This window comes from Corvus cornix, chromosome 1 (genome assembly GCF_000738735.6).
Source record: "Corvus cornix cornix isolate S_Up_H32 chromosome 1, ASM73873v5, whole genome shotgun sequence".
In the NCBI taxonomy this organism is placed as follows: Eukaryota; Metazoa; Chordata; class Aves; order Passeriformes; family Corvidae; genus Corvus; species Corvus cornix.
Window position 1 is genome coordinate 34908153 of NC_046332.1, and position 15815 is coordinate 34923967.

The following is a 15815-nucleotide window of genomic DNA, read 5'->3' on the forward strand; positions in this document are numbered from 1 at the left end:
TGAGGCACAGAGTCTGCTGTGGATTCAGTGAGTGCCACGTCAATAAAAGTGCCCCTTGAAGCACAGAGATATCAGGAAATCCCAGAATTGTACGTTTTTGGAAACTAGGGGATGTGCTAAGGATTGCTGTTCTTAGCCATATGCCAGGGCATCTGCTATGAGCTACTGTTAGAAACAGAATAAGGGGCAGGATGAAATTAACATCAATAACAAAGTTCTTGGGGGAAAAAATCTTGGAAGTTCATAGTCAACTTTCATTATATTCTTTACAGAAGGAAAAAACTTCAAACTACTATTTTGCACATCCTATCTCATGACTTTCAAGCACTAAGACCAGCACTAATGGCTGCTATGGCCATTCTAGTGCTTTTATGCAAAATGATATCATCCTGCTTGCAGTTCACCTGAGAAAGGACTACAGCTGGAGCTACAACGTTTCTCAGGAGCAGAGCAAGAGCAGGAGGTGCAACCATATCAGTGCTGACCCTCAGAGCTACCCTCTGGCACACAACAAGGAACGGAGCCTCACCCTGTGCCTTCTGCACAAACAGAGCCTCTCCAGCTGCATCTTTCTGAAACTGCTGGGATAAATCTGGCGTAGGTGGAAAAGCCCAGACAGAAAGCCTAGAGCAGAGGGCTTTGTGACTGCGTTACCCCAAAGGATTTGAACTCAAGGTAATAAAAGCCACGGTGATCCCTAGCAACACATCTGGAGCTCAGTCATTCCTCAGTAGCAGAAAATCAAGCTAATGAAACCTAAATATTGTTCCTTGACTTAGAATATGATCCAGTGTCTTAAAGCAGATTACAGATGCTGGCTGATGATCTTATCCCACATCAAACCAGGACAATGGACAGCTGGGGTGGCTTTTCCCATTACCATCACTTCTTCCTCATGAATGGTGTCAGAGTCCCTCTGGCCCTGGTAACTGGGGTAGATAAGCAAGGAGAATATCCACCTTGTATTCCATGAGGGCTGGAGCTGGCCTGCATGACCAGTGCCAGGGCACTAGTGATGGTGCGCAGGCCTCCTAACAGACACACAGATGCTAGGGAGTGACTTTGGGTGTTAGCAGTATATGCAAGGGCTTTGTTGAAGCCCATCAGTGCCTAGAAACTGGTGCCTAGAAGCTTAAGTCTAATATTTCAGGATCAATTAGCCAAGTTAACCAGAGCATGTGAAGAAATAACATGGGGGCACCTGTACTGGTGATTTAGTTTCTGAAAGGTGCTGGTGAATTTGTGATCCATGACCCTGGAGAACTGCTGAAACAGAGGTGGCTTCTTTTCAAAAAGGTTCTGATTGTTGGAGAGCACATGAGACCTGACTTGATATGTTTGTGGGTAGAACTACTGGGAAGGCATTAGGCAAAGAGAAATCACGTCTGAAACATACACAAGTAAAAATAAACTCAGCAGAGGTACTTCCTTTCTTTTCCCATCTGAGAAATGGAACACTTGATCTCCTGATGCCTTCTGTGCTCTGCCTCATGGCACAGGCTGACAGAAAGCTTGTTCCCTTGGTCACTCTGTTAATAAGCACTGATGGGAAAGGAAAGGGGAGTGAAGTTATGACAGGTTAATGAGGCTTTTGCGACACGGTTTGCTGGCGTGGGGAACTGCATCTTGTAGAGTCTCAGGCTGCATGTTCCCCATCTGCCACCCAGTGACTGAGGCCAGAGCTCAAAATGAAGGCTGGAGTTCTGGGACCATCCATTGACACGTCTGGCCCCTCAGAGCCACCAAGCTATATTGCAGCTGCCTGATGAAAGCTACAGAAGGGTTAATTTGATCAGATATTCAAGGCCCAGAAATTCTGGGGTTTATTCCAGTTATGATCCTTGGACACTTTAGGTGAACACTTATTTCAGCCTAAAGAAATGTACCAAGTTAAGAGCAAGGCTGACTTGTCCTTTGCCACAGTAACTGAGCAGAGGGAAAACTGAAGCAGTGCATTTTCCCATGTGAAGCATATTGCTGCTCACTGTGAGAAAACAGCAATTTGTCAGGCTGCTTCATTCAGACACAGGTAGGCTCAACAGGCCAAATTTTGCTCGTAGTTGCTTCCCAAGAGGAGCAAAAGGCATAGCTTAGAGCTGTTGTTAAAGAGCTTAATCATTTCACATATTTTAGGTGAAAGAGTAATGAATGGAGGTTTAGGCAGCAAGAAAACACAGAAATTTATCCAGCTGTTTCAGAAAGGGCTTTTCTTTCTAAAATTGCCCAGGGTGCCCACACTTTATTTGAAAATATTGGAACTGCTAACTCTGAAGCCTCTGGCACACTCCTCATTTAATTACTAGGTGGGCATTATGAGACTGGGAGTCCTTTCTACTCACTCTATGGGTCTCCAGCAGCAGAAATTTGACATCTGTTTGATATTATTATTCCATTAGAAGATTAAATCTTCACTCCCCTGGCTTTTTTGTGGGTTCTGACACATTCCACTTCAGTGACAAATGTCCCTTGAGCCAGCAGTGATTTGACAGGGTGGGAGGTACTCCTGCAGAGCAACTGACAAATGGTTTCCATGAGAAGTACTCTCAGGAAGCAGACAGAATTTCTGCATGAATATCAAGATGAAAAGGAAACCCCCAAATTGCAAGGGATTTGTGGCAACCCGAAAGGTTCCTCCCCAAGTAACTGAATTTGCATGTGACATTACAGGCTTGCATAAGAGATTGCAGCAGCTCATACTCACTGGTTGCCTCAAAAGTGGAAGCAGGCTACAATAGAGCAGCATGTTCTTGACCTTCTGAACAATTTCTGCTTCCTTTTGTAACAGAAGCGAGAGCTCCTACTGGGTTGAATCCAATAATTCCAGTGGAAATTTGAAACAGAATGAACCTGTTTCATATGAGTTTGCCAAACTCAGGCTGATAGCAGGATTATTCAGCAGCCCAGAGTGCATAAGGATCATGCCCCAACAGTGCTTTAAAGTATGCTGGTGGTCAGGATGATAATATAGGGTAATGGCTCCTTTTGCTCTAGGATCTCCAAATATTTTACAGATGCGAATGGAGAAGTGCAAAGTAGAATTTCCCAGCCCCACTTTGCTGAGAACTTTCAGGGGGCTTACTGTGTTCAAGGAATTCATCCTGGTTAAGGGAAATAGAAAAGCTGGGACAGAGGCCCCAGGAACTTGATTACCAATACTTGGATGAAAGCATTAGACATGACTTCACTGCCTCCCAAGATAAGAGTTTATTGTTTCATGGTCTTCTCCCTTCAGTGTGGAGATTAGCTCATGTAAACACAGGAAAATAATAGCCAATCCTTCCTCTCCAACAGCAAGCACAGAAAAGGAAAACTTTCTTTAGTGAGTGCAATGAGCTTTGCATTTAACACCACAAGCATAAATCTCAGAGCCAAATTTATAATGGCTGAGACCATCATCTGCATTCTCATTCTATTGTTCCCATTCTATCATCAACACCAACACTGCAATACCCCCATGGTCTTCTGGCCAGAAGAAAACAGGATAGGGTTTCCCTGAAGGATTAATTATTGACTACAATCAAAATAAACAAAACCCCCACAAATCAACCCTGATGACTCTTAAATCTTTTCTACTTGTCTGTTGTGATTTCCTAGTTGTGTTTTACCAGCTTTCTAGCCTCCAGGTATTTCTTCCCACTAGTTAATGCACAAAGTGATGCCTTTGGTGCCATCTAACACAATATTACAATGTGATCAAATTACATTTCAGTCAAGCTTCTTTATCAACTACAAAGAAGGTTCAGCTGTGACTGAATGGTCCTCTGCATTTCTGCCCCTATTTCTTCCACCCACAGCCAGCTGGGCAGTCACACTGTGTGTAAATACACCCTTCTCAGTGGATGGGTAGGTGCTGTGTCAGACACTGGTCAGGGTGCCTCCTACCTCAAGGGAGACAGGGGGAGCTGCAAGTTTATGACACATGTACCACCCACTCCCTCCCATTTGTGCAGGAACACACACACACACACACACACACACGGCTGGCTGGAGACACAGAGGGAGAATCAAACATAGCTCCTTCGCTGAGAAGAAAAGACAGAGAGCAGCTTGGCAATCAGGCAGAGACTGCAGCTCTCTGCTGGTCCTTATCAGTATCATCTGCAGCTTTAGGAAAGGCAAGAAAAGCCTGCTTAGGAGCTTGGACTTTCCAAATATGAGTATTTTTTCATTAACAATTGCCCTCACTTTCCTTCTTATGATAATCTCTCCAGATAGTCATGGAGATTTTAATACAGTTTCTTTTATTTTTCAGAGAGAGGTGCACAGGGCTGAGGTGGAGGTTCTGCTCTTCCCATATTAAACTGCCTGGTACATCAGAGACCCTCTATCCCAGTTAGTGAGTATGAATGGAAGTACGCAGCTGGTTTGTCCCACCCTTAAAAGGACAGTGCTTGTAATCCTGGCCTTCTCACTCCACAGACTTAAATGCCAGCAGGAGAGTTCCTGTTTTTGACAAAGCCATAGAGAGACAGTCTGCAGACTCCACACCGTGTGAAGGAAGATGCCATTTCCATTTAGATGATTTCCTTCACAATGGCGAGAGCTAGAAACTTCCTTTATAAAGTGTAAACAAACCAAAGTTTAGGTTCTGACTCTGCTGAATGAGGTTCATAAATGCATGATGGAGGCCAGATACAGCCCACAGGACATATGTTTGACACCTCTGGCCTATGTGGATAGGAAATGCTTATAAATAGTCAGTCCCATTTCAGTTCTCTGGAGACAAATATTTTTGACACGGAGTGCTCAAGCACAAAGAGTCATTTGCAGACCACCCAGGAGACTTGTGAAATGACCTTCCTTTGCTTGGATGATCAATTATACTAATGTTTATTTCAGGAGTTGCAACATTTGTTCTTAAATGGAAGCAGCCCAGAGGAGCCATGTACATAACCCCACTTACTTGTCGGTAACTGCCTGCATAAACTCATCAATCAGTTCGTCGTACTGTTTCCCACGAACCCTCTTGTGTTTCAGTCCAATATACAGTGGATCATTCAGGAGAGCCTAGGACACAAAGCAATTCTGTTGACATCTTCTCTTCTGTGGATGGATGGAGATTTATGTCCCAGCCTACCAAAATAGTTTGTCTGATGTGGTCATATTAATTTTACTTACTATGCAGTGAAGGCCAGCTCGCACATCTCTTTCCAAGCAGAAAGTGCTTCCGTAGGAAGCTACAGACTTTCTTTTAGCATAAATAAAGTCAGAGGGATGCAACACTTGACTGCCATAGGAAATGGAGCTCTGCATCCCTAGAACAGCTCTACCAAAGGCTCTCTGCCAAGGTGCCTCACTCCTAGTGACTAAAACTGACCTTGTGTGGGGAGTGTTTACTGTGCATTCAGTTCTCAATTTTGCACTGAGGTTACCAGGACAGCTGTTGACCATAAACAGTGCTTTGTGCAATGAAGACTACCTGATGTAACTTGAACTGACGTGTCATTTAAGCCTTTTAGGTGACAGCACCGAGTTCACCAGAATCGGTGATCAGATAGATGCCAAAATGTTCCCAAGACCTGCACCTGCCTAGCACTCTCCTTGGTTATCTGGCAGGAGTAAAGTGAAGGTCTTTTCACACAACAGATTAATTTAAATTTTGGTTCCCAATAGGAACATAAAATCAGGCCACTCCTCCAACCAATCCAGCAGGTGTTGAGTCAGCATCCATAAGGCACCTAAAAAGGACTGGATCAGCATGGAAATAGCATATATTTGGGGGGAAATTACAGGACAAATGCTGGAAGGAGACAGGTGGGCCAACACCTCTGTGAGTAACTTCAAAGGAACTTTACTTCCCATCCAATTTCAGGAACTGAACCATCCACATGAGGGGGAGATGAGCCATCTCAAACCTATTGTCCTGCAGCCATATGGCCCTAAATATTGGCAGCTATGCTAATATCAGATCTGTTTTTACAGCCACAGCTGTTTTCCCTTAGAAGGAAAGATGAAAGAGGTTTTCTTCTGAGTTTGATTCATTTGGGCTCTTCAGGGCCACGAAACAGAAAGGAGACCCATTTGCGTTACTTCACTGATTGCTCCTACAGCACCAGGTGCTCTGGGGCCTGTTCATGGAGTACAAAATTCTGCCACAGACAAGCTGAGAAATGCTAAGCTCTGAAAAAAGACTTGATTTGCTGAAAGCGTATACAAGGTATTATGGACTGCCAGAAAGACAAGCTGGCAACTGATGCTAAAAATATAATACAACTGCTATATTTACTGCATTCTACCTGAGGTTCACGTGTTAGCAACATAGTCACCCTTGGCTCACCAGGTATTAATAGGCAGAGATGAACAGGATGAGTGCCTATAAGAGGGATCTTATTTATGCACTGATAAACGAGTTTACTTGGGGGAAGGATGCTCCTAGGATGTGCTTAGGGTTCAGTTAATGCACATGAGAAGCATTAATATTATCATTAAATAAATAAGCAAAAAAATTATTTATATTGTGAGGAAATACATTGTTTATATTGCTGGAAAACAGCAGCTTCTATATCTTTACCCCAGATGAGGAAATTGCCTTCACAGAGAAGTTCCTGAACACATAAATTACATCTAATCTTGGGCAGAAAAAAAAGGGTCCAAGACTGATTCTCTAAGTCCCTTTTTCTGATGCCATCTGACCCTTGGAGATGCCATCAAATCATGGTGCCACTTTGGATTTTAGTGTCACCTGGCTGCTGAGATAGATGGATGTGCACAATCAGAAGCTTGCCATGGAAGGGAAGCACTTTCACCCAGGTCCCTCTGGGGGGGAAACTCCAGCTGGGAGGCTCAAAGCACTGGTGGTGTGCAGATCAGCATGGAGGAGAAGGAAGAGATGAAGGATCCAAGGGCAAGTACAATGCTCCATTGACTGGAGACTGCAAGAAGTGAGAGACAGAGACTTAATTCCTCCTTTAGCCTCAGTGGGTCCAAACTCAGAATTCTCCCTTTTCAGGAGAGACCATGAATCAGACTGAGATGAGCACACCCTGTATTCCAAAAGTCCATGACAGGCTGCTATACTAAAGGGTAACATAATCCTGGGACCAGAGACCGAAGAGGTAATTGAGATTCTCAGATGTCATCTATGGGCACTGCTTTTGCGTGCTTTCATTCTTTTCAAGTGTCCAGCGTGAGAGACTTGGGGCAGGACTGAAAGAGGTGCAGAAGATCTAGCTGTCCAGTGAGCATCAGCATGTCTGAAAATGTCAGCATTAATTCATCTTCATACACAAACTCAAAGCTCTTACACCTGAGATTTGTTATTTCCCTCAAGAAATGTGTGTTTGGTTTACATGGGGTCATGTGAAGCACAAGTACATTTTACAAAAATGGACAAACCCAGGCCATCACAAATAGCTATAGGATATTAATTTTAAAAAGACATCCTCACAGATGTCCATTCTGGCATTGCTGAAACGTTTCACTTTGGCCTTTCTGAGCCAGAGTCATAAGGCAAAAATCTGCAAACAGATGGAATCCTCTTGCCTGGTTATCATGTGCAGTAACATGTGCAGTCTAAAAAACAGTGACATTAATCATTCCCAAACCACTCACCAGAGATTATCCATTTCTGGAATATAGTCATCTCTACACAGACATGAATATCTGCCTGTTTACTCACAACTAACAGAGGAAGAATAATTCTGGGACTTCCTATATGAAGCCTGTCAACTCACCTTGCCATGCTGAAAGGTGGAGCTGAGCATTCAGCTCCAACTGGTAACACTCTGAGTCTTCTCACCAGGGGACCATGAGTCTATTTAGTGTTTATTTCAGTTCCCCATAAGAACAAAAGGTTCTCATACATCAAACAGGAATTAAACCTTCCCACTTTCCTGCAGTGCTAGTCTAGCCATCATCTCATCTTGGATGTCTCCAGCTTTGTCTCCACATTTAGGGAATTGGCCTTGGTTAAGCAATAATCTTGATTCTTTCTCCCCCCATGTCAGATTTATGAAAAATTGTCTTACCTCATTGTCTGTGCCAACATCCAGCAGGACAGGGAGACATTGTTGTGGATGAACTCCACCACAAGCTGTGTACAAAGCCAGCTTTCCAACTGGGATACCCATGCCATAACTTCCTAGGTCTCCTAAACCAAGAATCCTCTCTCCATCTGTCACCACAATAGCCTAGGAGGATCAAAAGAGACTGTTGTATGGGGTTGCCAAGGCTCTAGAAGCAAACCCAGCTCCACTGTTTCCACACTGATGCCACTTTGCAGATGCATTGTGCAATGGATATTTGCTCCTTCTCCATGACACCATGTTAATTCGCTGTTAGCAACAGGGGGCTGCTCATTTTGGGGGTAGAGAAAGTGTTGTTGACAGGTAGCAGCTCACAGTGTGGGACAACAGCAGCTCTGCTGGACAACACTTCAATTCACTGTAGCAGAGCCCAAGCAGCATGGCTATTTGTGCATCCCCAGCTGTATTACAAGTATCACAAATGAGATCTGGCTTTGATTTTTTTCATCTCTTTTTCTAGAAGAAAAAAATGTGCTTAGGAACTGCATGTGTGGAAGAAACATATTTCAGTGTTCTTTCTTATTCAACATAAACTATACACATATTTGAATATTTTCCTATTTTCTTTTCCTTCTGAGTCAATGTGAAGTGTTAGCAATGAGAAAGTCTCTTTTTGGGTGGGCTCCATCTGGTTTTGGGTGTGCGCTCACTTCTTTACCACACCCAGAGGATGCAACTGGGATTGAAAGGCAGTAATGGGAATAGGGAAAGCAGCAAGCATATACACTGCTACAGGTTTATCCTGAAATTAGATGGAGCTAATATTCAAACTATGCAGAGAATATTAAAACAAAAGTAAGTTCTAATGAATCAAAATACTTCTCTGGAGCACTTATTCCCTTTCATCCAAACAAATAAATGTTCTCAGGCACACCTAAAAACCTCTCAATAGCACTCAGATATCGATTAGAGAGAGAAAAATTCTTCAGCCTGAGATTTGCTGCAGCACTCTATAGTTACCAAAGCTCTTCAAAGCAACACTGAAAAATGAACCAGAACAGAAAATACAGCATGGGAAACATGCTGTTTGTAACAGAGGGGAAACTGGATTCACATTTATTTGTTGCTCTTTGGATTTGAAAAACACCCCAAAAAAGAGCGCAGTTTCTGTGAGCACCTGGTACACAAGCACATTAAAGTAACGTTTTTATTTGCTCATGTTCATAAGATCAGAACAAACAGGACATTAATCTCTGTCTGAGCAGGGCAGACCCATCTACCTGAAGGTAGGAGGTTACTGGCTTTACAATTAGGAACCTGCTTTCTACTTCCATCTGTGATACAAATTTTCTTGATGACTCCAATGAAGTCATTGTACAAAGGTTAGGTGTGCAGTTTACACCAGCCATGTAAATGGTTTCTAAACTTATTTGACATCTGATGGGGAGAGACAGAAACCTCCAGAGAACACCTCCTCTCTCCAGCAGCTGTTTTGGGAACAGATGAATGGGTTACTTCTCTTTGAAAAGCTCAGTTACCTCTTCATGGGCACTGCAGAAGTACTTGCAGTATGAGACTAGGCACTAAGTCCCCAGGCAGCTGACATGAACTGAGATGACTCTGGACCACAGGCTGTATCCAGTTAACCAGTCCAGGTTTGCAATGCCTTAGCAGGAGGCATGTGGCCCAGCAGAGTGACCCAGAGCACTATGCTGGGTCTCCAAGCTGCCAGGGCAATGCAGAGAGGCAAGTGCTGCTGTTGGCATTCCCAGTTCTCTGCACTGACTGCACGAGGTCAGCCTTTACAGGATGAACTAATACTCTGCACTGAGTGAACCGACAGAAAGAGCTCCAAGGAAGGATTTTGAACAGCCCTGTACAGCAGTAATCCTGATGGGGATTCAAGATCCTGAGTGCACTACTAGGGCAGGCATCCTACAGAAGGAGGCAGGAATAAAGGGAGAGAAGGCGGGATGGAAGGCCAGTGCAGTAGCTTGCACAGCAGCACACTTGTCTTGGAATAAAATACATGTTTCTACACCATCCTCACTTTGAGGTGGCTTGAATTCATAGCTGCCAGGATGACATCCTGTATGATTCTTTACATTCCTTTTACTTTAGCTGGGCCATTGTGAAGAAAAGAGTACAAGGCTAAGGAACCAGAGAGAAAATTGGCAGGGGAAGGCACTGCTGAGGATGGCCAGCATTTTATCCAATATTTCTTCATGTCAGGATTCATTAGCCATACTGGAAGAGGCACAAAACCCCCACATTCCCAGAAATATGACCAGAAATAGTTTCTTCTCACTTGTTCTGCTTCTGGTACTGTGATTCTTTCAGGGAAGCCCAGCTTTGACAGTAGGGTTGAAGATGCAGATCATTAGAGCTTGGCTGAGGCTTTGCTAAGCTAAGCAGAGCACCAGCACCCTTCCAGCCCTCCCAGGCAGAGGATACAGAGTTTGGCCCAGATTTCCCATTTCTACAGTAAACACTGTTGCCACGAAGCTCTAATGAGACAAATCTAATGACCAAAATGTGGGCAGCATCTCTGGGTGTTTCTGCACTGTCTTTAGTGGGTGGTGTTCCAATGTGGGGCTGTTCAGTCTTTAAAAAAAACGGTCCTTCCAGGGACTTAGGTGCAGTCCAAGTGCCTCCCTACTTATCTCAAAATCTTGAGTGTTCAAGCGCCTACCAGTTCAGGCATGAAGGAGGCTGTGCACAAAGACACAGGGAACCCTGTGGTCCATAACAGCGATACTGCTAAAATGAGCTGCCTTTGTAGTCTGGCAAACCTGGAAAGTAGATAGTCTGAATCTCTTTCATGGACCATTGCCCTTCCTATGGTCTGTTTTGGGTGCCAGAGGGGCTGTTTCAACAACAGTCTCTAATCTTTCTGTGCCAGTTTTCCCATCTGCAAAAACATATCTATTAGCCATAATGAGTTCTGCTCACAGTCCCGAGTTAGAAACAAATGGAAATACTGAGTTTGTTGGACAGAGCAAGGATGAAATACCTAGCCTGCCTCTCTTCTCCATGGTTCCAAACACAAGTTTATATGAATGTGATCACTTTTTCTGAAAACATGTTAAATTTCCTTTTATTTTCCCCTTAGAAATGGAAAATGCTTGCAAGATTTTCTCAGCTGCCAAACCTTTGTTCCTGGACGAAGCAGATGACTGATAGGGGACCAAAACTCTGTCAATAGCCATGGAAATTCCCAGGAACATATACTTTAAAACTGATAGAATAAGGTGAGGTGACTGGCAAGACCTGTCTTAACTGCTGACTTTATGTCATGCCAGGGACTTGCCCAGCCCTGAGCTCTAGCGAAAAACACTTCAACACTTTTGGGTGGGGCTTCAGTAATAGTTTCAGCTGCTGGGTATCAAACATGATTTGCAGAGTTGCCAGTGTTCTTGATGCTTCATGACTCACTGGATGTGTGAAGGAGTCCTACAAGCATGTTGGTTACAGAGATATCTTAAGGAGCTTTGGTGCAAGTTAGCCACGCAGTTTTTCAGTACACGTCTTACTTTTTCACTAGGGCCCCTATTCTGTACAAATTTAATATCATGCACTTTTTTTTTTTATTGACCAAGGTCCTGCTACCTCTGAAAAAGTTGTTCTTGACTGCATACATACATATCATGACAGAGTCTCTGAACTCCCAACTTGACTGGAAATTGAAGCTGAAGTTCAGCATGAAAATTCTCTGAGGAAGGGAAACATTCTTTGCTTGTCCTTTTAAGTAGCCAGTTCTGTAAATGATGCCAAGCAGTTCCACTAAATATCCCATTTTGCACCAAACTCCCTGTAATTTCCCAGTCCACAGAAGACATACCACATACCTTAATATTTTCTTCGGGCCAAGAGTTTAGCATTGTTGCAATATGGCCTTTGTCATGGATGGTGATAAACAATCCCCTAAGAGAGGAAAAGAAAAGGAAAGAAAGAGAAAAAAAATAAGCCTTGTAATAAAACTAGTAACTCCAAGATAAAAGAAAACAGGTGAACTTAAAAACGAAGGGATGTGAGCTGCTGAGTACAAAACCAGGCAATTCACTGATACAAAAATGAGACCTCAAGGGACTGCTAATAGCAAGGTAAATTCTCATTTTCAAACCAAAATGCTCAACATCCTTAATGGCAACTTCACTCAGCAGCCACCAGTGCTGCACATTTAACACTTGTGAAGCATCTTTGCTTTGAGGAGCAAACTCTGCCTTAGTGCAGAAGAGTCTTCTAGTTAAAGCATTTTGATAAATGCAGTGGAGGCTGATGGTTTTACCATAAGCCTTGTTATACATTCTTTCCTGAGAAGCTTATAGCTCCTGGCCATCCAAACAGTGAAAGCATGATCCTTCTCACCCCGCTACCAGTGTCAGTGGTGGGGATGGCTACTTCAGAGCTAGGTATTTTGGGTCACCTCTCTAGCCCACAGAACTCTGATTCAACTGGATCAATATTTGCCATGGCATTTGCTTTGACCAAGCCAAACCTGCCCTTGTAACAGTGTTTCTTTTTTTTTCCCATGAATATCTGATCCCAGTTTTTGACATTCACTGAACGAAAATCATGAAAAATTATGAGAAGGGAAACAGAAAATTAAATGTTCGGATGTAACTTCAGTGTGAAATGTTTACGTGGACAATAACATAGCTGATTGCACTAAGGTTAATCACTTCTCAATGCAAGGGTCTTCAGGGTTTAAACAAAAGTGCCTTCTTTTTGAATAAAATTAGGACCTGGAAGAGCTCATTTTTGAAACGTTTTAGATTTGGCTTCTTTTTCACCTCTCTGCTGTTGTTATCAAAAACAGTATCTGTAGCAGGGATTCTTTCAATACCCAGGACAGTATTATTTACAATGACTGACCTCTGCTGTGATACTCTGGGATTTTGCTGAAGTTCCTTTTAGGCTGCACTAACCCCAAAATAAGCAACCTGTCCTCCATACCTGTGTCAGAGAAAATTGCTTACATTGCTCACAGTGCTGTCTAATCAGTGCAAATCAAGGGCTCTAACTTGAGGACTCCCCTTGGCAGGAGCAGGCACCCATTTTTCTTGCCTTGTTATCTGCTCACAAAGGCAGGAGTTGTGCCAGTGATTAGTAACAGTTGGAAAAACGGAGAGATGCATTTTTGTTGCTTACATCTCTCAACTATTTCTCAGCCCCAGAAAGTTCAGATCTGGTCATGGTTTGGGCTTCTAATGTGGGAGAAGAAGCTTGAAAACAACCTCCATTGTAAGGCTATATGTGTGATGGATAATCAAACATAATTGGGCTACTCACTCCGGCAAGGGCTTATCTCACATGACTCTTCTAGGGGACAGATATCTTCCCACAGTCAACTGTGGGATTCCTAATGAAAATGCCCTTTACTTCAAAAAGAAGAAAAATAAAAGTGCTGACTTCAACACTGATCAAGTCACAGTCACACAGACAGATCAGAAAGGCAAAAAAGGAAAATAACGGTTCATTTATTCAGTGTAATTCTTTAACACTGTGCCAATAACCAATGAACTAATCACATACACATGGCTTGCCTCAAGGACAGTATTCACAGATGTCAATCTTCATAAAAAGGGAGTACTGTACTGCTGCCATCTATGTTTAGAAAGTAGTTATTAACTGGGAATTAAAAGTGCAAATCAGTAACATCACTGCATATATTTCAGGTTGTGATATGCTTTTAGAAAGAATGCTATTGTTTGAAGGTAACATTTTCCATACATAATGAAGACACCTATTAAGTGTCTAGCTGTGTGCCTCATACATGCACATCTCTTCAGTACTGAGTCCACCAGCTATTTAACCTTTGAAAGACATCCTGTGCTCACAGCAGAAGCTGAAGCCCAACTGTCTACTCACTGCCGGTCCTGCGGCTTGATGGAACTGAGAGTTATTTCATGTAGAAGTGGAAAGGGCAGCTACCCACTGCCCCCTGACTCTGGCCCTTGAATCAGGAGGGCAGCATGCTGGTGTCCAATCCTTGCTTAGGATTTGCCAGTAGAAAGAGCTCAGCTTGGGTGTTCCAAAATCTGGTGACTACTCTCACTATGCTCCTTGGGAGTAGGACTCCCACAGCTGCCATCAGATTGGCTTGGCTTAGATAGCCTAGTTGGTGACTGAGAACCAAGGATGGAGAGACAGACCTCTCAGAATTTGTGTTCTCTTCTTTAATATTACGTATTTGACGGTAATTGCTCCTTACTTTACTCAGACAAAATCAGACGGCTTATTTTAGACTAACACCCTAATGGCACTACCAGATTTGGAAGGGGAATCATCAGGAGGAGCAGGAATGGTGATCCATGTGGGAAAGTGACCTCTATCTGTGACACAACCACATCAGGAAGTGGGCGTGTATCTAAGCAAGCCTTGTATTTCACTAATGTTGAATCCGAGAGCCAAGGGCCGAGTTTCAATAAAACACACCTAAATTTCCAATGCCTTTAGGCACCCAGCTGAAGCAGATTTCTGAACCTGGTTGAGGCTCTGTGGCCTCCCATTAGGTGTTCAAGCATTCAGAGGGGATCCTGGTAGTAGTGAACTGGAAGTCCCTTTGCAGATGGGGTATGCAATGACCAACTCTGACAGGCAGTTGAGTAAATTCATGGTGTTTTTGAGATGCAAAGGGAAACAGACACATCAGGGGTCTTTAGAGTCAGGGGTCACAGGTATGTCCTCATTTTGTATGATCCCCAGGAGAGTTGTGCTCTCCCTCCTGACAACAACATACCCACAGAGGTGAGCTGGCCAATTAGTAAAAATAACATGCCCAAAATTGGCAGAGGGTTTCTCTGTCCAAAAATCCCTTCTGCAAGACAGGCAGAAGGAACAGACAAGATCCACAAACTGAACTCAGCAAAAGCTTTGCTGATGAGTGAACAGGGAAGAGTAGCAGCCAGGTTTCTGTCAAGGACACACAACCTCTTTACTGTGAGGGTGGTGAGGCACTTGAACATATTGCCCAGAGAAACTGTGGATGCACCTTCCCTGGAGATATTCAAGGCCAGATTGGATGGCCTTGAGCAAGGTGGTCTAGTGCCTGTCCATGGCAAGGGGGTGGACTACATGATCTCTCATCATTTCTAACCCAAATCATTCTATGATTCCATGATTACAGGGGAGGTAACAGGAGCAAGAGCTTATGTGTGCCTTTGAGAACATCAAGGTAGAGCTCTGAACAGGTTAGCCTAGATGGATCAATAGTAAATAAGAAACATCCAAGTGGCAACAAAATGAATTAACTTGATTTTTCTGTGGAAAAGATGCAGCCTAAGCATTCTGAAGGAGAAATGAAACCTCAGCAACCTTTATCATCTTTATTCTGCATTTATCACCATGTCTGCTCCAACTCCCTTGGGATAACAGTGGATAAACTGCTTCAGAGAAACAAAAAGAAATGAGGTAGTTTTCCTTTAAACTCCTAGGACTCAATAACAAGGATTCAATTAAAATGTAAAGCTAAAAATGTAAGTAATTTTGATCAAGTCACGTAACGTGGCCATAGTGTGGGGCAGAGACACAATGTTTTTCCAGACCAGAAAACTCACCTGTGCCCAGGAACCTGCCATTCTACATGGCTTCAGTCATGCATGGGGACAAAAACACAAGAATTAGACCTTAGTAAAAATTAACTGCCTCAGCAATTTCAATCCAGAATGTAGATGCTCTACCATTATTTCTGGTTAAATAGTAACCTTCAGAGAGCTGTTACCTTCGGGGGGGTAATTAAAAGTGGGGAGTGCTTCAACCTGCATTCGTTAGGGTTTCAGAGCTGCAGTCTCATATTCAGTCCCCTAACATCACAGGTTTCACTACAGCTGCCTTTAGTTAAGGTGGAAG

General features: G+C 43.3%; 1 protein-coding gene across 3 annotated transcripts in view; it reads right to left on the reverse strand.

The window, feature by feature from the left end:
- The window catches only part of ME3 (malic enzyme 3), a 119037-nt gene that overhangs the window by 23239 nt on the left and 79983 nt on the right, over positions 1-15815 (reverse strand). For all 3 annotated transcript variants that reach the window (XM_039562844.1, XM_010401068.3, XM_039562835.1), the window contains exons 4-6: positions 11813-11888; positions 7968-8129; positions 4904-5007 (exon numbers count right to left, since the gene is read on the reverse strand). In XM_039562844.1, coding sequence (XP_039418778.1) covers positions 4904-5007; positions 7968-8129; positions 11813-11888 — 342 coding nt within the window. The remainder of the gene's footprint in view (positions 1-4903; positions 5008-7967; positions 8130-11812; positions 11889-15815) is intronic.